Source organism: Mustela putorius, unplaced genomic scaffold (genome assembly GCF_011764305.1).
Source record: "Mustela putorius furo isolate JIRA1106 unplaced genomic scaffold, ASM1176430v1.1 tig00003853_pilon_pilon_pilon, whole genome shotgun sequence".
NCBI classification, from domain to species: Eukaryota; Metazoa; Chordata; class Mammalia; order Carnivora; family Mustelidae; genus Mustela; species Mustela putorius.
The window spans coordinates 48,106,164-48,132,567 of NW_025422005.1; the positions used below are offsets into that span (position 1 = coordinate 48,106,164).

The following is a 26,404-nucleotide window of genomic DNA, read 5'->3' on the forward strand; positions in this document are numbered from 1 at the left end:
AGAGAATATGAGAATAGAGCTTACCCAAAGTTCAGTTTTCATTGGCTGTCAGTTGTGAAAATCCGCCCTTTCCCCTTGATCTTGGTGACATTTACATTGAAGCAATTCAGGGACAACATTTCCACAGTTCTGATTATTTGCTTTATTTATAGATAAAGAAGAAACTAAGATGGTTATTTGCCAGAACACTGTGGTTACTGAGGAAGCTCTGTCTGTCCCTTTTGGGCCACTCACTAAAAAGACTTTGGCTTCTTCACTTCTACAAAGAATATTGTGAAAGGAGATGTTTTTCCTTTGCCCTCTGTTTTGGCCTCCTTACCCATACCAAACTTTTTAATTTATTCACTCTTCTTAGTTATAAAGCCTTTATATTTGGCCAAATAATTCATAATCTATGTTATCTAGTTTACTTTGCAACTAGTTAAAGAACTTTCAAAAGACACTTTGATTTCTGTGTTTGTAGGAAGGAAAAATTAATCTTAATTGACATGGTGGGCGACAAGACAACTACTTAGTATATGTACATTTTTACATATTTCTTTACTACTTAATATTCTGTGCTTCTAAAATTATCCTTTTTAGATAACTTATATACATTTTGTAAAAAGTCAGTGAAGGAAACGGTCAGTTGGAAGGGTTGAAAAGTAGGAGCCACAGTTTACCTGAAAATATGTGATTGTCTTCTTTTTAAAGATCCCCTGGGGTTTTTCTTCCCTGTACATCCATTTCATTACAAAATCCAGGTTATTTTATATTTTAAATTCCATCAATTCATTCTGTCCTTTTAGTTAGCATTACCTTAATTATCTCTTAAGCCGTCCATTTTATCAACAAGACCATTGCAGGAATCTTCTATCAGACTCAGGTGTAAAATTACTCCCTTCCTTTCTCTGTGTCACTATTGCTGCTATTCAAAATATGTTAAAGGTGTCACTTTCTTCCTTACTACTCTTCAGTGATTCATCATCACCCAGAGTGACGGTTCTAAAAACCGGCGTGCACAAGAATCACTTAGGGATTTTCTGACTTAATAGGTCTAGGGATTCTCATACGTATTGTTCTTCGACTCCAAACTTTGAGAAACCCTGAATCATAGTTAATTGCTAACAGCTGTTGAGCTTGCACCGTGTGCTAGGTGCTGATCTAAGTTTGCTTTGTTTGCTAACTCGTTTAATTCTCACCACCTTCTTTTGAGGTAGAAACTATTCTCTTTCCTATTATAAGGATGATACATACCATCAAGGGTAAGTCCAGGCTTGTCATAGCCCTCCAGAGTCCTGACCCATATCTGTTTTCTTACCCCTCCTTGGTTGTCACCCCTTCTCTTTCCTCTTTGCACTGGAAATCCAGTAATACCAAACTGTATGTTGCCTAAAAATACCATTTCTTTTCATGTATTTGCACTCTTACAATGTTTCTATTTCCTGAAGCTTCCTTGTCTTGGCCCTTTCTTTACTCAAGACCTTCTGTTCAGGCATCATCCCTAAGAAGTCTTTCCTAAATACAGCCCTAATTGAATTAGTTAACCCCCATCTATTTCAGAACAATTTGTGCATACTGTGTCATGAGACTGGGAATGGCATTTTCTAGAAATAATTTATGTCTTTTTCTCCTCTCCTCTTAACTCCTGACTGAAACTGCTTGAGGGTAGAAAACTGGTGATTTTCCTTTGTAACCCCATCATATATTACAGTGTCCACGAGAGTAGGAGCTCAGTAAACTATCTTTGTGTGTATACTTTGAAAGTGACTGTGTCTAGATTTGTCTGTGTCACCCTTTCATGTTGTATTGGCATAATGGAGATAAATTTATAGAATCTCAATCACTAAATGTGAATCATGGGGAGAGAATTGTATCAGATTAAGACAGTTAAGTGGTGAACTAAAGAACAATGATTGAATAGTAAAGGAGATGAATATGTGTAGGAAAAGAGAGTCATAATGTATTTAATTTAAGATCATAATGGGTTCAGGTGAGATTTCTAGGAAGTATATGAACCATTGTAGCTCTGTTGTAATTTGCTTTTCAGAAATTCTTCTGTCTTGTATTTGCTTATTAGAAAAATTCTTCTGTCTTGTATTTGCTTATTGTTTTCTCTCTCTCTCTCACTCTCTAAAGATTGATTTATTTGAGAGGGGAAAGGCAGAAGGAGAGGGAGAGAGAGCCATAAGCAGATACTGCACTGAGTGTGGAGCCTGATACAGGGCTTGATCTCACAACCCAGACAGAGATCACGACCTGAGCCAAAACCAAGAGTCACACACCTAACCGACTGTGCCACGCAGGCACCCCCACTTCTCTTTTTAGCATGAACATGAATGTTTAACATAGAGATTTGAAAAGAGTAGTATCTAAAACCGAAGTGGATAGAAACAACTTGATGTGATGGGTGGGCTCTGGACCGTTCATGCTTTGAGACTAATTGTTGGATGGCAGGCTAAGGCCCTGCCTTATTTCAGAGCTTAGTGGTCAATTACATAGTTTTAGACTTGACATTTCTAGCCTTTGTTGTCCTACCACATGATGTGAGTGAAGTTTTAATTTGAAATAATAGGTTTTCCTAAAGCTCTTTTTGATGTTATTCTCCTAAAAATGAACACAGTGCTGTCTGTCTTAAGAGCATTACATGCAGCTTTCAGAAATTCTGGAATACTTCATACACTGCATCAATGTATTTAAATATTTTAGGTATGATTATTCATGATTTTATGAATTGTTAAGTGTTTATTTTTATAAAAATATTACATAGCCATAGAAACTTATTAATATAGTTTCATTTGTTAGGCACAATCAGAATTTAAACAAAACAGGACAATTTTTAGCTCGGTCATGTTCATTTATGTATATATATGTTTGGGAGGGTTGGTAACACTACCCTGTAAGTGTAAAGAGGCAGTGAAGTAATTTGCTCTATGTCATTTTAGCTGCAGACATTCAATACTGCTGCACCTTGTCAAGATGTCAAACAGCTGACTAATGGAGTTGCCATGGCACAAGTTCTTCATCAAATGTAAGTGGTGGTCTAGACTGATTCTGAAAGAATTGTAAACCCAACACCGAGGAAGAAAGCTTAGACTCACATTCTAAAAGTCACTGAAACTGTATCCTACAAAGTCCTGAGAGCCATATGGTACCAACACACTATTGCATCTGGGGAACAAAAAAGTTTACAACCTGATTATTTCTTGCTTATTCACAGAGGTCCATCTTAACTAAATGAGCAAACAAGATTCTTATCTATTTAAGAGATTTTAATTTTAAACTTGTTCTGTTCACAGACACGTTATAGTGTGTATATATATATATAGTGTGTATATAGTTTAAATGAATGGTATAATTGCTTTTAATTTTTTCCAGTTGTATTACTGTTATTGGAAGCTGTCAGTGTGTGAAGATTATTATTTTAGAGATAACTGAAATATAAATACTGGATTTGGAAAATATTAAATTTTAAAATCTATACTTGAATTAAAAGTAGAACTTCTATAACTCTACTACTAATAAAATGAGGTATAAAAGAAATTTGAAGTCACAAATATTGAGGAATCTTAACTAATAATTCTGTTTGGGTTAGACCCATTAGGTTTAATTAATAGTATCAAAAGCTCTTAAGTCCATTATTTCCCAATTTTTGCCAAACATTGTGCAAGGATTACGATTATAACATCTGCAATATGAGCTCTACACCTTGTAGGAACAAATGGAGCCAATTTATTAATTGATAGTCATATTGATTTTGTACTTGCTTATTCTTATAATAATCCTTCAATGAGACAAGAATCCTACCTCTGTCACTTGTTTCATAGCCAGAGATTGTTTATTTAATTGTTGCCATCATTTTGTCAAGGTTTGTTGTGATTGACGTTGAAAACCCTGTAGGTGGATTTGCCAAAATTCCTTCTCACCCTCAGAAAAACAACTTAAAATGTCAAAATTCTAGTTACTTGGCATCTTCAACATGATGTAATTTAAATAGATTTTTTGGTTAACTCAAGATTAACACGTTAAGAGACAAACTTAACATGTTAACATTTTTTTGGTAGTCATTCTAAAGTATGCCTTCTTCCTCTGTTTTCTTAAAAATGGTTCTTAAACATTTTTTAATTTATACCCTGATTAGTTTCAAAGTGATTTCATTGGTCAGAAGGAAGCCTTCTGGATATTGACATGGGAAAAGTCCTCATTGTTTTTTGTCGTTAGAATGTCCACCTTGCCTTTTCTCATTGCAGTAAGTTGTGGGTTTTGGTGTAGATGCAGCTACATTGTGGTTGGTATAGACTGTAAGGCTGGTATGCATTCTTTGATTCAACAGTGTCATCCAAAGCTCTTATTTATATGTGTTGTGGTGGCTCTGATAGCTTTTCTACTGTAACATAATGGAAGAGACTTGTTTTTGCCAAGATGTGATACAGTGGCTCTTTGACTCCCTATACTGTACCTGATGAGTAGGGCCAATTCAAATTTAAAGTCTACCCTTTATCACCAACTCATTTTCCATAATCTGGTGGATTCTACAGTCACTGCTGATCCTCTGTCTCTCGGATTTTCCTCTTATTTGTTTTCTTTTTTGTCTCTTACTGTCTACTAATACTTCTCTCTAAAAATAATATAATAGTCAACCCATTATAAAGCTCTCTTTTTTCATAAAACATAAGACTGGCCTAAAATTGATCGAAACCTCTTTTTTTGCTTTGTTTGGCTGTTTTTGCATGTACTTAGCTGTCTAAGCTTCCTTGTCATTTAAGGAATATTTAAAATTTATTTTTCTTTTTCAGTTCCTTTCTTGTTTTGTTCCTTTCCAGAAGTCTGGATTTGGATAGTGAAACTTGGAAGCATACATTTTTTCCTAGTTGCATTAGTCTCTCATATTCCTGCTAAAAGGGCTCATTTTACCATATTTCTTTGAACACTTCAAGCACTTTGTATATGTTACAGTTTATTTACTGCATTGATTGCTACTGTGACTCGTATCAAATCACATCAAAGTTGTTACTGAAGATGAGAAGGGAAATTTTGCTTTCTAAGGAAGTAGCAGGATTAAATGAATAATTCTTTTATTATTCACCTGAGGCAGGTATGCTAAAGAATAAGGTCATAAAATCAATGCCCGGGACGCCCAGGTGGCACATTTGGTTACATGTCTGATTCTTGATTTCGGCTCAGGTCCTGATCTCAGGGCCATGAGATCCAGCGCCACATTAGCGTCTGCACTCAGCATGGAGTCTGTTTAAGATTCTCTCTCCCTCTCCTTCTGACCCCCTCCCCCCTTGCTGGCTCACTCCCCCACAAAAAGAAATCTTTAAAAAAAGAAATTCAGTGCCCAAACTGTGTAACTTAGACATGGGAACCATGGGCTTATCATTAGGGTTCTACAAGTCCCTAATTATTATCTCTGGTCTGAATACATAATCTGTGTATATCTCTTTTTAAAATATATGTAGATCTTTAAAAAGCACAAGAGGAAAAACTGTAACTACAACTGCATTCATTTCCTAGGGTTTGCATTAACAAAGTGCCACAGAGTAAGTGACTTAAAGCAACAAAAATTTCTTCTCTCATAATTCTGGAGGCTAGAAATCCTAAATCAAGATATTGGCTGGGCCTTCTTCTCTTCAAAGACTGTAGGGTAGGATCATTCCTTCTTCCAGCTTCTGGGTACCCCCACCCGAGCAAAGCTGTAATCTCTGTCTCTTCTCCATGTGTCTGTCTTCCCTCTCTGTCTGTATGTCCTCTCCTCTTCTTAGAAGGACACCAGTCATATTGGATTAGGTCCTACCCCTAATTTAGTTTGACCTCATCTTAATTTGATTATGTCTGCAGTGACCCTATTTCCAAATAAGGTCACATTCACAGGTGTCAGGGGTTAGGAGATGAGCATATCTTTTTGGAGACACAATTCAACCCACTAGAACTATAAATATTATAGCATGTGACTTCCCCTAAAAGGCTTAATTTGGCCACTTTAAACTATAGATAGCTTCTCTGCTTGTTTCTTTTGCCTTTGACTAGACATTTTTGCTAGAGGAAAAAGAGTGAGACAAGAATATAGAAACCCAGAGCCCTCAAGTACCATGTACTTGTTTGTTCATTCATTTATTCAGCACATATTTGAGCATTTGAAATGATAAATCCTGATAGCCAACATCTGAGTATTTATTAAACTATAAAACATTGTTATATACCCTATACATATGTTATTTCATTTAGTTCTTACTGTTCTGTGAGGTACTCAGATATTCTTCAGTCTATACATGAAGTGGAGGTTAAAGTCAAAGAATAAGGTAATTATCTGAAACCCTGGATTTGCATAGCTTTGGCCTGACTTTAACACCAGTGCTTGGATTCAGCTGTAATCATTGAAATCTGGTATCTTGAACCTCTCCTGATAGATTTTTACCTTGAGGTCTTAATACATAAAAGTCCAGTTGCACATGCATCTGTACAGATCACAGTCTGATATGTTAAGCAAGTAAACCTTTTGATTATTCAAGAAGGAAAGTGTCAGGGTGTGTGTTGAAGCAAAACAACTATGTTGTGTATAGTAACCCACAGGTGTTAATTACTGTCTGTATTTAGTTGGTTAAACTGTTGAGGACAAATACCATCATGGAGTTAAAAAATAATTTTTATATTGATTCTTAGTTTTTTTTAATAAAACAGTTTATCCATATTTTGCTTTCTCAGTCTTATGTCCCCTTATTGGGTGTCCCTTGAGTTTCACTGAAGTTCTGGGAAATATGAGAAAAGGAGCTAAATGTTAGGGCCAAGAGTCTAGTTAAGATATGTAGATGTGTCAGTACAAAAAAGCAAAAGAAGGGTATGTCCAGAGAGTTATGAGGTTGCATATGAAGTTTAATCTTGCTCAATTGCTTACTCAGATCAAACATCCAAATATTTGTTTAGAGTATGTATGATCTATTAGCACAGTTCACTCTAGCCAAATGTTATTCTTTAAAACCTAAGCAATCAGTATAGCAATTCTTTGTCTTGCCATTCCATATTAATATGACTTAACTTTACAAGTTTAAAACCAAATTTGTCCTTGTAGATTTCTCATTACACTTATTCTACTCAATTACAATCAAATAGATTTATTTTGGACTTTGCCATGTACTAGTATCACTTTAGGAAAATCACTTATCTTTTCTCATCTTGTTCCCTGAAGAGTAAGTTTGAGGATAATCATAATCAATCCTTTGCCACTTACTATGATATTGAAATGTTGCACTATGGAAAAGCAGCAAGCACAGTGCTTGATACAGAGTAGGCACATTAAAAATGTTAGTTTTCTTCTTTTTTTCCCCCTTGAGGATTGGGACTTTTATATCTGCCTGCCATCAGAGTATCTAATATGACATACTTAGTAAATGTTTATTAAATTGAAAATGTTAATGAATTAAGTAATTTATTATGAGAAATCAAAAGAAATCCTTAGGAATCACTAAAAATTCAGTGGATTCATTTAAATAATATTTACTATTCTTATTAAGGGGAGGGTTTAGGATATAAAATATTGTTATAACATAATATTTATTTAATTTAGTAGTTTCTATGTAACAAAAACATTTTAATGTTTTCCTTTTGTATTTTTGTTTCAGTGATGTAGCTTGGTTCAATGAATCTTGGTTAAGCCGAATTAAAGAGGATATTGGTGACAACTGGAGAATAAAGGTATGCAGAATAAGTAGTAGAAGCATTTAATCCAAACAGTGATTTTAAAATTAACACTAAGATCAATTAAATCTTTTTTAATAAATTAACCTAAGGGTGCATTTTATTGTGTACAGTTTGAGTTTGACACATGTATATTCCTATGTAACTAGCATTGTAATTAGATGTGGAACATTTCCATTAACCCAAAACATGCACTTATATGCATCTTCCCAGTTAATCCCCACTCCTCGCTTGGCCCATGAATCTGCTTTCTGTCACTGTAGATTTCTAGAGTTCCATATAAATGGAATCAGACGGTATATATTCTTTACTATTCTTTGTGTCTGGCATTTTTCAGTCACTGATGTTTTTGAGACTCATCCATGTTGCCTGTGTTAGGAATTCTTTCCTTTTTCTTTTTTCCCCTGAGTAGTGTTTTAGTACATCGATACACCACAGTCACCTACCAATTCACCTACTGATGGATCTTGGAATCGTTTCTGTGATAGTTGTTCTTAACTATTTTGATAATAATATATGTTAATGACTCTGATCTTTAGTGATGTATCCTCTTTCTCTACTGATGTTGGCAATTTATGTCTTGCCTTTTTTTTTCTTGATAAACTTGACTTGACATTTTTCAAATTCGTTTGGTTTCTTCTTAAGAACTAGCTTTTGTTTTCTATTCCATAGATTTCCTCTCTGTATTATTTCCTTTCCTCTACTTACATATTCTCTTTCTTTTTCTTGTGTCTTAAGGTGGGAAATGAAATCCCAAGTTTTAGTCTTTTATTTTCCTAATATTAAACATTGCCTTACACATCCCACACATTTTGACATACTGTGTTTCTGTTTTCCTTAAGTTCAAAATTATTCATTTCCCATGGGGTTTCTTTCAACCCACAGGTAGATTAGAAGTAGGTATTTCAAATTATACATATTTGAGGATTTTTAAGGTACTTTTCTTATATTTATTTATTTCTAATTTAGTTCAGTTTTTGTTTGATAACATAACTCTATATTGAGACTTATTTTATACCTAACATATGGTCTGTCTGGGTACTGTTTTTTGTGTACCTGAAAACAACATGTATTCTGCAGATGGATTATGTTAAATGTATTGATAGTACTATTGCCTCTTTTATATCTTTATTGATTTTTCTGGCTGATTATTCTATCAGTTATGGAAGAGGAGTCCTTAAATTTCTAACAATGATTATGGATTTGTTGATTTCTCCTTTCAGTTCTGCTAACTTTTAAATCATATAATTCAAATCTCTGTTCTTAAGTTTATATACATTAATTTTTGAATGTCTTATTGATGAATGAATCTATCATTATGAATGGCCTTTTTTTAATCTCTGGCCATCTTTGTTCTGAAGTCTTAATTTGTCATATATTAAATTAATAATTAAAATTAAATTTTATTATTTTTTGCTTGAGTGTATCTTTTTTTTAATTCTTTTAATCTGTCTTTATATTAGGTCTTTTGTGTAGATGCCTAACAGTTGAGTCTTCCTTTTTTTATCTAGAGACCATCTCTATTTTTTTCTTTAAGAAAAAAAGAGAATCTTCCATTTCTCTTCTTATATTCCCGTTTTCATTTAAATCCATGAACATTTTGAAGCTAGCAGTTTTAACATTATTGTCTTCTTATTCTTTCATTTCTCATTTCTTGGCACATTTCTATTGACTGAGTTTTCTCCTTATGATCCACATTTTCCTGTTTCTTCACATGTGTAGTAGTTTTTATTGGGTGCTAGATAGTATGAATTTCATTGTTGAGCACTGAATTTTGTGTTTTCCTTAAAGAATGTTGGACTTTGTTCTTGCAGGCAGTTAAGATAGTTGGTGAATTGGTTTGATCCTTCCAAAGCTTTGAAGGTTAGGAGACAGATCTAGATTTATTTTTCCTCTAGGGCTAGATTAGACCAATTACCAAGGTGTGACCTTTCTGGGTCTTTAGTGAGTGCTTGTGGATGCAGATAGTCTCTTCACTCTGACTGGTGGGAATTTCAATGTTTTGTGGCCCTGTGTAATCTCTGGGAATTGTTTCACTTAAATTTCCTTGAATTGTTTTTTCTTGGGAGTTATTCTTGACTGGGAAAAAAAAAATGAAAAAAAAAGTGAAATTATTTTTGTTTAATCTCAGTGAGTTTCACCCATGCACATGTGAATTGGTATTCAGCTGAAAGTGACAAACTGTGCAGATTTCTGAAGCATTTTCTCTCCATAGTGCTTACCTCTTTATTTGTCTGCCCCGCAAATTCTAACTCTCTTGGCCTTCCTGAACTTCTGATGTCTATCTCCTCAACTCAGTGAGAACATCAGGCTTTGTTTAGTTTCTACCAGTTTATTTCATGGAATGAAAATTGCCTCCCGAGAGAAATCTTGGGCTAGAGTTGGGCTCATCTTTTTTGTTTTTCTTCTCTCAGAAATTAGAGTTCCACACTGTCTAGTGGATAAAGCTTAGAAAACATTATTCCTTGCATTTTGTCCTGTTATCTGTTGTTTGTGTCAAGAAAATAAGTAGAAACCCTGTTACTCACTCGTGACTTGGAGATGGACATGCTCATAGCTAAATCTTTAAAGTTGGTACTCCACTGCACCTCACTTTAAGTAGAACTACTCTGGTTAACCTGCAGAAGCATGAAGACACTTTTAATCAAACTTTGATCAAAGATTTCATGTTTAAAAATATCATATGCTTGTATTTATAAAACTCTAATACATGTTTTTTTATTGTCATTTTTATGAGGCCAGGGTTTCTATATGTCTTTCACCTTGGCATAAATTTTCTTTCATTACTAATTTGAAATAATTTATTGAATTCTTACTCTTTTTTTCCCCACTAGGCTAGTAATTTAAAGAAGGTACTTCAAGGAATTATGAGTTATTACAGTGAGGTATGAAAAAATCTGACTTTGTTTAAATACAGAATTCTATATGATATTTATATCGACACCAGAAAAAATAACCTGGGTTTTTGTTTATAACATCTTACTAAAACGTAATTCATAATTAGAGTATTGTTTTTTTTGCTATTCTCAGAACACTCAAATTTTGTGAACATGAACAGGCTTAAACATAATTTATTGATTTGTAAAATAATGTTGCTTCTATATTAATACTTTTGATATTTGTTATTTTCTCCAAGAGAATTACCTTCATTTCTAAATGATTTGATTTTATGCAATGCTATAAAGTAGACTTTATAATTAAATTGAAGTTTTTCCTATGGAAAGTATTATTTTGACATTTCTTCTCAATGCAAACAGCAGCAAAAGTATACTGTGAAATTATGCTTTTGTACAAGTAAATTAGGAAAAAGGCAAAATGAAAGTTGTATTAGTGTCACTTCAGATAGTACTATTCAAGTAGGTTTTTTTTTCTTATTCAGTATCATAACAAGTTCCCCAGTATGATTATTTGATATAAGAAAGCTTATTGCTTATGTTTGAAAACTTTTGGTTTGCTTTTGCCATCAAAAGACCTGGTTTCTGTTTTTTAAAATTGTCACATATTTATACTTGTAATTTTTTCCAGCAATTTTAAGACTGAAATTTTTCAACCTATTAATGCCTCAAACTCATTTTAGAGCTATTTTAATGCCAAGAAAACTTCTTAATGAGCTAAAAAAAAAAAAAAAAGGAAAGATAAAGCTAGGAAAGATTAATCCAGTTAGATTTGCTGTTTTTGCTGTTCATTTGCAAGTGTGATGGTTTATATTGTGTTTTTCTATTAATCAGTCATGCACCAAAATATGCTTATCTTTCAGCTTAACATAAATCTGTTTATTTTTGGAAAGGCCTAAGTTTTGTCATAAAAGATCAGTCTAGGGCTTTCTTAATCCCTCTGATGGTGGGATCAAAGGATATTGGATGTAAAATCATTTTAGTTGCTGTCGGTTGGTTACTCAAAATTCTGGGATGCTGCTTGAGCTTTGCCAACTGGTTTTAGTCAATAATTATGGATTTATCAATTTGTTAATTTATCTGAGCCATTTCATAATCCTATTTTTAATTTGTTTTCCTTGTAATAGTTAAAGATAATAAATTCTTTGTAATCTACAGAAATGAGTTATCTAATTTATTGTCTCAATACTGCAGTTTTTGGGGCAGCAGATTTCTGAAGAACTTATCCCTGATTTAAACCAAATAACTGAATGTTCGGATTCTGTGGAGCTTGGGAGATTGCTCCAGCTTATTTTAGGTTGTGCAGTCAATTGTGAAAAGAAGCAAGGTAAGTGAATTTCAATTAATTCAAAGTTTATTTGGGGAAGTTTGCTTTCTAGAAACAACCTACATTGTTATAGAACATAGTACAACAATTTACTATTGTATCTTGTCACAGAGTACCTGGAAATGTAACCAGGAGATCTTAAGCCTAGCCCAGTTCTGTCATTAAAAAGCTACAAATCTTGAGTATTCTATTAGTATCTGGATTCTGAGATTTATAATCAGTGACCAAATTAAATGTGTTTTAGTTTAATTAATTTAATTTGCATATTCAGTGCTTAGGACTTAGTGAACATTCAGTAAAAATTTTACTTATTTATCTGATACATTTTTCTGTTTCACATGTTAAGAAGCTTAGGTTGATTCAGATTTTTGTAAATAAATATGCAGATACTAAATTATAATCCAGGCTTCTTCAAGTGATACTCTGCTCTTTTCAGAAGAATGCCTGTCTAGTGTATCCTCCAGTTAAGCGGTCTGATGACATAAATGGAATCGGTATATTATACTGGTAGATACAAATGGTGTGATCAATATCCTAATGAGTACAAAAGATCATTTTTGGTTGGATGTAGTGAAGTGATGAACTGAACAGACCAAGATTTACTTCTCTCAGGGCGTACATCAGGCTGGGTGGTAAGATTTTTGATGCTGATGTTTTTTATGTGATTCGTCCGAACCTGGTCTTAGTACATCACCTTTATAAGAATATGTTGGGTACTTAAGTTTGTATAGTACTTTAAACCAGGACCTTAGAAGACAAATTCAGTCTTATCTAACTAATGAAGTAAGAATATGAGACCAGTTAAATTCAGTAAGAACAAATTTAGGACAGAGAAAAAGAAAATGTATGAAATTAATTTCTTATTGATAAAAAAGAACAAAGACTGAGTATCAGAAAACTTTGGTATTAGTCCATCTCTATCATCAGCCAGCTATTTTTTTTCCTAGGGCAGGTGTTTTTCGTTAGGCGTTTATTTTTCACTTAGAGATAGTGTCAAAGATCTATATATTGGGTTTTTCCCCACAAAATAAGAAGAATTTGCTCATGGTAAACATCCATAAATGTTTAATTACATCTTGACAAATAGCAATTAATTTATAAATCTAGAATTTTTCTGTTCTTATCCTTCTTATTTTTTATTTAATTAATGCTTCATTTCTATTTCAGTTACTGGTTATTTATAACATTTTTGCTTAGTTTTATTTTAATTTTATTTTTTATTTTTATTGATGTATAATTGACATTCGTTAGTTTCAGGTACATAGTAAATTGATTTTGACAATTCTGTACATTACTCAGAGCTCACCAAGATAAGTTTAGTTACCATCTATCACCATACAATGTTATTGCAATATTATTTAATATATTCCCTACACTCTACTTTTTATCACTGTGACTCATTTATTTTATGAGTGGGAATTTGTACCTTTTAATCCCTTCTATCTGTTTAACCCATCCTCTCACTCACCCCTTCTCTGACAACCACCAGCTAGCTCTGTGTTTAGGAGTTCGTTTGTTTTGTTCTGTTCTGTTCTATTTTGTTTTATTTTAGATTTCACATGTAAGTGAAATCATTTGGTATTTGTCTTTATTTGACTTACCTCACTTACCATTAAACATTTTGGATCCATCCATGTGATTGAAAATGCCAGATCTCATTCTTCTTTTATGACTGAGTAATACTCCACTGTGTGTGTCTGTGTGTGTGTGTGTATGTGTGTACTACATCTTCTCTATTCATTCATCTATTGACAAGACATTTGGATTGCTTTCATATCTTGGCTATTATAAATAATGCTGCAGTAAACATAGGGGTGCATATATCTTTTTGATTTAGTGTTTTGGTTTTCTTTGGGTAAATGCCCAACAGTGGAATTACTGGATCATATGGGATTTCTCTTTGTTTTTGAGAAACCTCCATACTGTCCTCCACAGTAATTGCACCAATTTATATTCCTATCAGTAGTACACGAGTGCTCCTTTTTCTCCACATCCCAACCAACACTTGTTTCTTGTGTTTTTTATTTTAGCCATTCTGACTGTTGTGAGGTAGTATGTCATTGTGGTTTTGATTTACATTTCTGTGATGACTAGTGTTGTTAATCATCTTTTCATGTATCTGATGGCCATTTGTATTTATTTTCTGGAAGAGTGTTCAGGCCCTCTGCTCATTCTTTAATGAGAATGTTTGTACTTTGGGTGTTGAGTTGTAGTGGTTTTTTGCATATTTTGTATATTAACACCTTATTGGATACATCATTTAAAAATATCTTCTCCTGTTTAGTAGGTTGCCTTTTCGTTTTGTTGTTGGTTTCCTTTGCTATGGAAATGCTTTTGTTTTTGTACAGTCCCAGTAGTTAGTTTTTGCTTATCTTTCCGTTGGTTGAGGAGACATATCCATAAATATGTTGCTAAGTCCAAGAGATTACAGCCTATGTGTTCTGTTAGGAATTTTATGGTTTTAGGTCTTTAATCCGTTTTGAGTTTATTTTTGTGTATGGTGTAAGAAAGGGGTCCACTTTAATTATTTCACATGTAGCTGTCTAGTTTTCCCAGCATCACTTATTGAAGAAACTGTCTTTACTCCATTGTATATTCTTGCCTCCTTTGTCATAGATTAATTGGCCATATAGGTGTGGATTTATTTCTAGGCTCTGTATCCTTTTCCATTGATCTATGTGTCTGTTGTTAAGCCAGTACCAGACTATTTTGATTACAACATCTTTGTAGTATGTCTTGAAATCTGGGATTCTGATACCTCCAGCCTTGTTTTTTCTCAAGATTTCTTTGGATATTCAAGGTTTCTAGTGACTCCATAGAGTTTTAGGGTTTTTTGTTTGTGTGAAAAATGCTGTTGGTATTTTGATAGGGATTGCAATGAATCTGTACATGGCTTTGGGTATTATGGTCATTTTAACAGTATTCTTTAGGTCTGTGAGTATGGTATGGTATATCTTTCTATTGGTTTGTGTCATCTTCAATTTCTTTCATCAATTTTTTAAAGATTTCAGAATATAAATCTTTCACTTCCTTGGTTAAATTTTTTCCTAGGTATTTTATTTTGGTGTAGTTGTAAGTGGGATTTTCTTAATATCTGTTCCTGCTACTTCATTATTAGTATATAGAAACAAAACAGATTTCTATATATTAATTTTGTATCCTGCAACTTTACTGAATTTATTTATTCTGATAGGTTTTTGGTAGAATCATTAGTGTTTTCTATATATAGTAGCATGTCATCTGCAAATAGTAACAGTTTAACTTCTTCTTTACCACTTTAGGTGCTTTTTATTTCCTTTCTTGTCTGCTTGTTGCAGTGAGGACTTCCAGTACTATGTCAAATAAAAGTAGTGAGAATGGAAATCCTTATCTTGATATTGATCGTGAGGAAAAACTTTCATTGTTTTACCATTAAGCATGATGTTACCTGTGGGATTTTTAGATATGTCCTTTATTATGTTGTGATACGTTCTCTCTAAACCTACTTTGTTGAGGGTTTTTATCATGAGTGAATATTATACTTTGTCAAATGATTTTCTACATCTATTGAGATGATCACATGGTTTTTATCCTTGCTCTTGTTGATATGATGTATCACATTGATTTGTGAATACTGAACCACCTTTGGGTGCCTAGAATAAAGCTCACTTAATCATGGTGAATGTTCCTTTTTATGTGTTACTGAATGTGGTTTGCTAATTTTTTTTTTTTGCATATTCTTTTTTTTTTTTAACTTCTTTTCAGCATAACAGTATTCATTGTTTTTGCACCACACCCAGTGCCCCATGCAATCCGTGCCCTCTCCAATACCCACCACCTGGTACCCCGACCTCCCACCTCCCACCCCTTTAAAACCCTCAGGTTGTTTTTCAGAGTCCATAGTCTCTCACGGTTCACCTCCCCTTCCAATTTCCCTCAACGCCCTTCTTTTCTCCATCTCCCCGTGTCCTCCATGTTATTTGTTATGCTCCCCAAATAAGTGAAACCATATGATAATTGACTCTCTCTGCTTGACTTATTTCACTCAGCATAATCTCTTCCAGTTCTGTTGCTACAAAAGTTGGGTATTCATCCTTTCTAATGGAGGCATAATACTCCATAGTGTATATGGACCACATCTTCCTTATCCATTTGTCCGTTGAAGGGCATCTTGGTTCTTTCCACGGTTTGGTGATCGTGGCCATTGCTGTGGTTTGCTAATATTTTGTTGAGAATTTTTGCATCTATGATCATCGGAGATATTGACCTCTAATTTTCTTTTTTTGTAGTGTGTCTGTCTGGTTTTGATATCAAGGTCATGCTGGCCTCATAGAATGAATTTGGAAGTTTTCCTCCTATTTTTTTGGAATAGTTTGATAAGAATAGGTATTAACTACTCTTTAAATGTTTGGTAGAATTTACCTGTGAAGCCAGCTGGTTTTGGATGTTTGTTTATTGGGAGTTATTTTTTTTTTTAAATTACTGATTCAGTTTCAGTACTTAGAATAGGTCTGTTTAAATTTTTTTATTTCTTCCTGATTACATTTTGAAAAATTGTATGTTTCTAGGAATTTATCCATTCATTTCTTACAAGTTGTCTAATATATTAGCATATAGTTTTTCAAAATATTCTCTTGTAATTCTTTGTATTTCTGTGGTTGTCAGTTACTGTTTCTCCTCCTTCATTTCTGATTTTTTTAAATTTTTAAAAGATTTTTATTTATTTATTAGAAAGAGAGAGAGAGAATGAGAGAGGAGAAGGTCAGAGGGAGAAGCAGACTCCCCATGGAGCTGGGAGCCCGATGTGGGACTCGATCCTGTGACTCTGGGATCATGACCTGAGCTGAAGGCAGTTGCTTAACCAACTGAGCCACCCAGGCGGCCCATTTCTTTTTTTTTTTTTTTTAAGATTTTATTTATTTATTTGACAGAGAGAGATCACAAGTAGGCAGAGAGGCAGGCAGAGAGAGAGAGGAGGAAACAGGCTCCCTGCTGAGCAGAGAGCCCGATGCGGGACTCGATCCCAGGACCCTGAGATCATGACCTGAGCCGAAGGCAGTGGCTTAATCCACTGAGCCACCCAGGTGCCCCCAGGCGGCCCATTTCTGATTTTATTTATTTGAGTTGACTCTGTTTTTCTTGATGAAACTGGTTAAAGGCTTCTCAGTTTTATGTTTTTAAATCATCTTATGGTTTCATTGATTATTTCTATGGTTTTTAGTGTCATTTTTTTTTCACTCTAATCTTTATTATTTCCTTTCTTCAACTATCTTTGGCTTTTGTTTACTCTTCCTTTCCTAGTTTCTTTAGGTATATGGTTACGTTGCTTGAGACTTGTTTCTTGAGATGTGCCTGGTTCACTATAAACTTCCGTCTTACAACTGCTTTCGCTGTATTCCAAAGATTTTGGACTGTAGTGTTTTGGTTACTATTGTGTGTCCATGTATTTTTTTTTTTTTATTTCCTCTGATTTCTTTGTTAATCCATTGATAGTTGAATAGCTATTGTTTAGTCTCCTTGTATGTGTGTTCTTTTAACACACCTTTATACATTGTAGGGAAAATTGAGTTCAAAATGATTCCAAGGTATAGCAGCAATCTCAGTTTTGAAAGAATGAATTTGTTTGGCTAGTAGTACCCGGTTTATCTTGGTGGGGGAAAAAATAATTTTTTTGAAGGTTTTAGCAGGCTTGAAACACTCCATTTTCCAGAAAATCCAGTTAAAGGAAACAATTGCATCTCTGTCCTTTCTCTACTTAATTCTTCCCCTTTCCCAACCACTCCCTACTTAGTGATCAGGTGCATACCAGAATCTATCAGAATCTTTGTCCGGTTCTTGGCTTTACAAATAAAAGAAAGACAAGAACTTTCAGAAGTTTTCCAGAAGAATTATTAAAACAATAAAAGCATTTGAAAATAGTAAGCTTTTTTTTTTTAAATTGGGAATTTTTTGGAAATTGTTTTAGCTAGAGAACGTAATTGTAGTGGATTATGCAAATATATGAAATATGCAAAAATATGAAACTTTTTTCATATTTTTGAATATGGTTCAAATAAGAAATGGTTTCTCATCTCTTATTGGGACAGAATCATCTTACTGCCCGTGTGTGGTAAGGCATAGATGAGGCTTGATGAATATTGAGCATGCGTTTAAGGAGGTTATATAAGTCCCTTCTTTAAAAGCCTTCCTGAAATGAACTAAGTAGGTGATAAAATGTAACTTTCTAGGCCGAAGATTTAGGAATTCACTTAATATGTATGGATTCATCCTGTAATAGTGAATATATAACAACAGGGAGGAAATTGTCATAATTGTTTTAAGATTATAATTTTTTCTCTTTCTCTTATAAGAAAATTAGAGGTTTCTTCTTTATGAAAAATAAAATGTTTAAAAATATGAATATTTTTAGTTCTGATTATCTGATTTTAATGGACCTATTTCTTGTGGAAAAATACTTGCATAAAGAAGTGTGTATAATAAATGAACTTTTATGCTGTTAATTGAATGACTAAAGTTCCATGGGTAAACGGTAGATTTTTATCAGATTTGTTTGTTTGTTTTTGAATCACAGAACATATTCAAAATATAATGACATTGGAAGAATCTGTTCAACATGTGGTCATGACTGCTATTCAAGAGGTAAGTTTTTATTTTGTTTACATATATATGAAAATCCTTAACCAAATGGCACAAAATTTTTCACATAAAATCTTATGGATGTATGTTTTTCTTTATTTGTACAAACTTGCCCTTTGCAGCAGGTTTACTTATCTTAAGCTAGTGTGTCTTCCCTTCTTTTCTTTACCCAGAATATCTTAAAAAGACTTCAAGCACAATTTTAGTTCTTCTGTATTTTAAAAGATTATAATGTCAGGTTCCCTTAGATAACTTCACCTAAGCAGGATAAACAACCTCTAACCAGAACAGAATTTTTATTTCTTCTTTTTTCCCTGCCAATGAGAACAGTTTTTCTCAAAATGGTAAAGCATGTGTGTAAATATATCTTGTGTTCATTTTCAGAACGTTAGTACTGGGAGCAAATACTGGTGGGTGATATGTCTGGAAGCCAGGTAGCCTGGGTTCAAGGCAGTCCAGTTGTATAAAGTCATCCAGAAGGATTCAGAATTCACATGGAACATGTTAATTCTTAACAGAGTGAGTGATGTGGAATGCAGAAGAAACCTAGGGATTAGGGAGGGCAAGCATAGTTTGGCAGGGGCATGGTTTGGAGGGAGATCTCTCAGAGGAAGTTAAGTTTGTGTGCTCTGAGTTTGCATTGTTGGCTTGAATTTAAAGCATCACAGCCATAAATTTGCCTTTCAGGTGCAAAAATGTTATTTTTTATAGGCTCCATTTTTCTCATATAATTGTAATTCCTACTTTATTTTTTTTAAAGATTTTATTTATTTATTTGACAGACAGAGATCACAGGCAGGCAGAGAGGGTGGGGAAAGCAGGCTCCCTGCTGAGCAGAGAGACTGATGTGGGGCTCCATCCCAGCACCCTGGGACCATGACCTGAGCCAAAAGCAGAGGCTTTAACCCACTGAGCCACCCAGATGCCCTGTAATTCCTACTTTAAAAATGACTTCTCAGATTAGGAATTTTACCATATCACTAATTTAAAGGCAGTATTTTAAAAGTGTTATTTTATGGAAGAATCTTTATTATTATTATTTATCAATTTTATTTAGTAGTTCATCTTTTAGAACTTAGATTGTAATTTTTCAGTATATAGGTATTTTAAATATATTTCTGTATTTCAAGTACACTTTACTTCTGATGTTCTCACTGATGTAATGGTTGAACATTGTGTTATTTAGCTTAAGCCTCTAATAAAATTTTTATTTGAATAATATTGTAAGGTTCATCAAATTATGACAAAGGAAAACTAACTGTAAAACATCTTACTCTCCTTTCAAGTAAGCCTATTTTTACTTCATAACATCTCTTTATTGTACTTAAGTTTACTATTTTAATTTCCTAGTTGATGAGTAAAGAAATATTGAGCTCTCCTACAAATGATGCTGTTGGAGAATTAGAGCAACAGGTGAGTATCTCAGTAACTGGGGAAAATGTTGAAAACAGTCATACAGTTGCTTGGCCAATTAGTATCATAAGGGTTTCATTGGAGAACATTTACAAGAATATTTTTCTCCATGAAATTTAGGTTGTTTATTCTGTAATATCTCAGCTGAATATTATTATGCATTCCTTCATGACTGCAAGTAGTGTTGGTCTCCAGAATTTTTTATGCTCATGTTCAAAGAACTGAGTGACATTTAACTTTTCTTCTGAAACTTGTAATACATATGTGGCTCATTCTAGATGGTTACACTGTTAATAGTAGACAATGGAAAAATTCTGCTGATTTCTAATTTATCTAATAAGTTAATATATTTTTGCCTTGTTGAAGAAACAGCTCTCTTTTCCCTGGTTCTATGGCGTGCCTGTTTCACCTGGGCAGAAGGCACTCTACTCTGAAATGTAACCCAACCTGGGTTGTAGGGGAAAGGTATAATGACAGGGAAATGCATCTAGTGCTATTTCTGTTATATTTTTGAACATCTGTTTTTCATGAGTATCACTTCTCTCTCATGAAATACTTCAAAACTTTTTCTATGAAATTTTTACTTGAATTTAAACATACTGTGTTTTTCTAAATTTTTTGTGATGAAATTAAACAATATCCTCTAATATGCTGTGGTTTAAAGATTTCATAAGGAGTGTTCTGTGAAAGGGGAGGAGGTTAGCACTTCCTTTGACAAGGGTTGGAAGAGGCCCTTGGGCCTGATAGCACCGAACATAGTTCAGGCTTTGCCACCTATTTCATGGCATCTGAGCATCGTTTCATTGTTGTTATTGAGTCATTATGTTGTATACTTGAAACTAATATGATACTGTATGTTAATGATATTTCAGTTTTTAAAAAAGGCACATTGAAAAATTTTTTTTCATTAAGATTTACATAAAATTTTATTTCTGTGGGACTGTGGCCTTAAACATTAATGAGACTGTGTGAATATTATTGACAGAAAAACAACATTGAGACTTACTTGTTAATAGGTGAATTTTTAAAAAGTTTTTATGTAAAGTCCAGTTAGTTAACATACTATGTAATATTGGTCTCAGGTGTACAGTATAGTGATTCAGCAGTTTGATACACTACCCGTTGCTCATCATGACAAGTGCCCTCCTTACTCCCCATGGCCTGTTTCACCCATCCCCCAGCCCTTTACCCTTCTGGTAACCATCAGCTTGTTCTCTATAGTTAACTTATAAAATTCAAAGAACAAATAATCCAATTAAAAAATGAGCATAAGACATGAATAGATATTTTTCCAAAGAAGACATGCAGATGCCCAGCAGACACATGAGAAGATGTTCAACATCACTGATCATCAGGGAGATGCAAATCAAAACTATAATGAATACCTTCTTTACTGCTACATCCATACAGTTGAGCACTGTTGAGAAAAGCACAGCCATTTGTTTGAATATAAATGCATGATTTCCATCCACAGTTAGCCCTTCATCATTGTTCTGTACTAATCAACACCTTCTCCCGTTACCCAAACAGCTATTTCACACAGCTGTCTATTTGCATAAGGCAACTACCTTAAAATCTTCCTGCCGACCCTGAGTAGTCAGTTATTTATTGAGTGTCCCTATGTGCCAGAGACACTGTGCTCAGTCCTTTTCCTATATTGTATAATTGGCTTGGTAACCCTAGAAAGTTTCAAATGGAGACTTGCTAATACATTTTCACAACCATGTTTAATATAGTGTATATAACCATGTTTAATATAGTCTATTTTCCAATTTGTGTCAAAACACGTCTTATTAAGAATCAGGACATTTTGTGTTTCAGCTTAAAAGGGCATTGGAAGAACTTCAAGAAGCACTAGCAGAAAAAGAAGAACTGAGGCAAAGATGCCAAGAACTAGATATGCAGGTGCGGAAAAGAACCAGTCTGAGAAAAAGGTCCTCTTTACAAAGGTTGTATTGTAAATAATTCACTGGTAATGTGTTTTGGAGGTTGGGTTTCATTTCATGGAGGGCAAATTTAAAGTATTTGTTACAGGTTTGAATATTCAAGTATGAATTTCATAATTATTTTTCTCTAAGAGTTAAAAATTGCTAACTTTACTCCTTTGAGAGAATCGTTTTAATTGTAGATTTCAGGTATTTAGATGAGCCTTTAGATTCTTTCGTAAAAAAAAGAAATTAACATACCAACTGCAGAGAATGTGAATATATAAGGGAGGTCATTTATGGAAGTATTTAAAAGTGCTTGGACTCTCCCCCCTCCATAAATGGGAGTACCAGCTAAGTTTTGCTAACATGCATGTATCTGAACATGTGTATATAATTCTTGAGTTCATATGCACATATGTGTTGGCAAAATAAACTTACTATGAGAGACAGTAGTTAGTAGTGGGGTAGATTGTCAAACCAGCCCACTTAGACCAGGCTATGCTACTAGCTGATTGTGTCCTCTCGGGCAAATTACTTAATTTCTTTATAGTTTAGTTTTCTCTTTTGAGAAATAATATGATGATAGTATATATCTCCAGAGTGATTATGAGGATTAAATGAGTTAATATATGTCAAGCACTTAGAGCAGGACCTGACACATGTAAGTGCTATGTGTGTTTACATGTATTGTTATTGTTAAATGAAAATGCATATGCAAAAGTTATACAGTAAGTCTTGAAAAATTATGCAAAAGGGTAGCTGTACCATCATAATATGCTGTATGTAAATTGCATGTTTTTGTTCAAATACTGAGTTACATAAATAATTTACTCTCTGCAAAGTATGAAGACAAGGAACAAGGGTTGTAGTAGTATTATCCTTGCTTGATGAGATAAATATCTATAATGATAGGGCTGAGTAATATTTCTAATCCTTAAGGGCTTGCAAATAAGGAGAAGAGAAGAGGTGCGGGTCTAAATGACTCAGCTATTTAAGGCAGTGACAGCACTGGAATCCTGGTCTTTTCAACCTTAACTTAAAAAAAAAAAACAGTCCTGTGTTTGAACAAAGCTAATGTTGAAGATTTTATTTATTTATTTTTGAGAGAGAAAGCATGAGTAGGGGAAGGGGCAGAGGGAGGAGGAGAGAATCTCAGACTCCTCACAGAGCAACATGGGGCTCGATCTCACCACCTTTATTCCTAGCCCATGTGGGAGTGGGGGGTCCACAGAAATCTTGATACTTCTCACTGCAGTCTACCCAGTCAGGAGGGAAGCCACCCTTTGTTTCTTCCAGTTTTCTTTCACTGGACTGAGGAGGAGTGACTAAGAGCTTAGGGGACCGGACTCCCTTTTTAAAAAAAAAATTTTTTTTTTTTAAGATTTTATTTATTGACACAGAAAAGAGATCACAAGCAGGGAGAGTGGCAGGCAAGGGAGAGGGAGAAGCATGCTCTCTGCTGAGCAGGGACCCTGATGTGGGGCTCGATCCCAGGACCCCAGGATCATGACCTGAACCTAAGACAGATGCTTAACTGACTGGGCCACCCAGACTGACTCCTGATAAAAACAAAGGCTTTAGAGCTACATACTGCATTGGGGGAATGGTCTGAGGCCTAAAGAAACGCCTTCTTGGGAATGAGATACACTTTTCACACCCTGGTAGAAGGTATTTAAACCTCCGACATGAGATCATAGCCCAGGTATTACAAAAAAAGCACTGCCTATTGCCCCAGCTCACTCGCCTCCTTTCCTAACCATTCACAAGGCTGTAGAATGGTGTGGAGGGAAAACAGTCCCAATGATAACTTAGAAGGGAAGATATACTGGAACTTTGGTACAGTAGAAAGGGTGTCCAGGAAGTCTTCAACTACACTGAAAATATAGGCGGTCTTAACTGCCAGTGAAGCATGATTTAGATGAAAACAATAAAAGTATGGCATTGGTGCAAACATTTCAGGTTAAAGAGCATGTAAAAGACTTTAGCCAAGCTTAGAAAATAAACTTTGCTTCCTGTTGTGTAACAATTTCATAGGAACACATCAGTAAAATAGACTAAGTGGTAGAACAACAAAGTGAGGTTTAAAAAGAAGTTGTAGATCTGTAGAAACAAATCAGTGAATAATGTTGAACACCAGGCTTTATCCTAGGTAAGATATTGAACTTCAAGAATAAAGGGAAACAAGTACCCAGTCACTCAGGATAATAAGGCACACTGTCCACAAAGAAAAAATCAGGCTCCCCTACGACTTGAATCCCAGAATATGGAAGCATGGTATCTGCAGAGTGCCTAGGCAGGGAAGCAGCCGTGCACTCGGACAGAGTTCAGATGCAGACTCACGAGCCCTTTTTTTTTTTTTTTAAAGATTTTATTTATTTGACAGAGATCACAAGTAGGCAGAGAGGCAGGCAGAGAGAGAGGAGGAAGCAGGCTCCCTGCTGAGCAGAGAGCCTGATGTGGGACTCGATCCCAAGACCCTGAGATCATGACGTGAGCCGAAGGCAGCAGCCTAACCCACGGAGCCACCCAGGCGCCCCTCACGAGCCCTTTTTGAAGAAACTACTTGTTGACGCAGTTCAGTAGCACACGTTTTAACCGAAATAAAGAATGCAAAAGTGGAGATTTTCCGTGGTGAAAGATCTGGTAAAGATTGAATCCTTTTAAAGACAGAACTGTGTTGGTTCTGTGCAAATTACAGTTTTAAGTATTGGGACAAGTGAAATTCTGATCCAAGAAATGAGGAGGCAGGCCCCATAATGTGTACTTTAAAAAAAGAGAGCGAAATCTCCATGTGACATTTTGATGTGAAGTTTTGAGAAACTCTGATTTGGCCATCTGGTTCTGTTGTAGTCAGGATTATTATGGGGCCTTCAGGCAAGTTCTGATGTGTTTGCCGGTGGCTTTTATTCTGCCTTTCCCAGCCTTTTTTCCTACCACCTGGCAGAGATAGGAAGCAATCCTTCACTTATTGCGGGAGCAGTGGCCGGTCATTCCTGCTCATGATGAGTTAGAGAAGACATATTCCTGCCCACCATGGTACAAGATAAGTTCTGTCCAAGGCAGTGGTTTGACTCTAATGTGATAAAGGGGAGCTGTAGCTATAGAATTTTGTATTTCATTCTTCTTAACTATGTAGATGGAATGTAAGAATTAAGTTAAATCTGGGTGATATAAGAAAATGAGACTTTTTAAAAAAACTTTTTGAATGTTTCTGTCTCTTGAATAACTCAGAAAGAGAGAGAGGGTGAGAGATGGCAAAAAAGGAGAGAAACAAAGAAATGGAAAAAAAAAAAAAAACAGGGAGGGATAAAGATGGGTACACTATGAACCTAAAGAAAGTATAACCATGGGAGCTTCTTAAAGGAGATGTCTAGAACCCCCCACTGGACATTCTAAGGCATAGACAGGACGGTGTGGCACAAGGAATTTGCATGTTTACTACCCCTTCCTTCAGTCTGTGGTTAAAGGTAGCTCCGAACACGCATTGTAAAACATGGATAGGAACCAGGTTAACTATGCACCAGCTGTTGAAAACTAAATTTGCCCTTGTTTCTCTGCCTTCTTTAGAGGGTTCTGACCCATTTTGGAAGACGGACGGTATTGTTTTTCTTTAGTTGATCTTTTTGTGACAGTGTCTTACCTCCAGCTAGAATGAGCTACTCTTCTCTTTGTGTCCCACCCCCACGTTATGGTATGCTCCCATCAAAGCACCTTGAATATTTTCTGTTGCATAATTATTTACATTTCTACCATAAAGATATGGAGGGTTCAAACTCTTCATTCTTTTGTGTATCTCAGTCATTTAGGATTGTACATGTTAAGTAATAGTCACTAAACTGCTTGCATGGCAAGGATGGATGAATGCCTTAAATTTAGGAAGAGAAGCTTCTTTCTCCTGCAGTCTGTCTGGAAACAATTTTCCAAGCCTTTGTGTTGCTCATTTGGAGGACAGTGTCTGTAATCTGCCTATACTGTATTTAAAGACAGGATACTCATTTTTCTCAAGCTCACATTGAACTTTCTCCAGAAGACCACATACTGGGTCACAAATCAGGGCTCAACTAATACCAAAAGACTGAGATTATTCCCTGCATATACTAAAACCACAATGCTTTGAAACTGGAACTCAACCACAAGAAAAAATTTGGAAGGAATTCAAACACTTGGAAGCTAAAGACCACCTCCTCCTCCTCCTCCTCCTTCTTCTTCTTCTTTTTTAAAATTTTATTATTTGACAGAGAGAGAGAGAGAGATCACAAGTAGGCAGAGAGGCAGGCAGAGAGGGGGAAGCAGACTCCCCACTGAGCAGAGAGCCCGATGTGGGGCTCGATCCCAGGACCCTGAGATCCTGACCTGAGCCGAAGGCAGAGGCTTAACCCACTGAGCCACCCAGGTGCCTCAAGACCACCCTGCTTAAGAATATTTGCATCAACCAGGAAATCAAAGAAGAACTTAAACAATTCATGGAAACCAACGAGAATGAAGTCACATTAGTCCAAAACCTATGGGATACGGCAAAGGCAGTCCTAAGGGGGAAATACATAGCCATCCAA

General features: G+C 35.0%; 1 protein-coding gene and 1 non-coding gene across 4 annotated transcripts in view; both read left to right on the top strand.

Annotated features, from left to right (window-relative positions):
• Positions 1–26,404, top strand: part of HOOK1 (hook microtubule tethering protein 1) — a 70,438-nt gene that overhangs the window by 4,341 nt on the left and 39,693 nt on the right. For all 3 annotated transcript variants that reach the window (XM_004751650.3, XM_013055640.2, XM_004751649.3), the window contains 7 exons: positions 2,925–3,010; positions 7,599–7,671; positions 10,509–10,559; positions 11,763–11,895; positions 18,446–18,513; positions 19,861–19,923; positions 21,745–21,828. In XM_004751650.3, coding sequence (XP_004751707.1) covers positions 2,925–3,010; positions 7,599–7,671; positions 10,509–10,559; positions 11,763–11,895; positions 18,446–18,513; positions 19,861–19,923; positions 21,745–21,828 — 558 coding nt within the window. The remainder of the gene's footprint in view (positions 1–2,924; positions 3,011–7,598; positions 7,672–10,508; positions 10,560–11,762; positions 11,896–18,445; positions 18,514–19,860; positions 19,924–21,744; positions 21,829–26,404) is intronic.
• LOC123387459 lies at positions 20,600–20,727 on the top strand. Its single transcript, XR_006601911.1, has one exon. It is a non-coding gene; the product is annotated as a U6atac minor spliceosomal RNA (small nuclear RNA).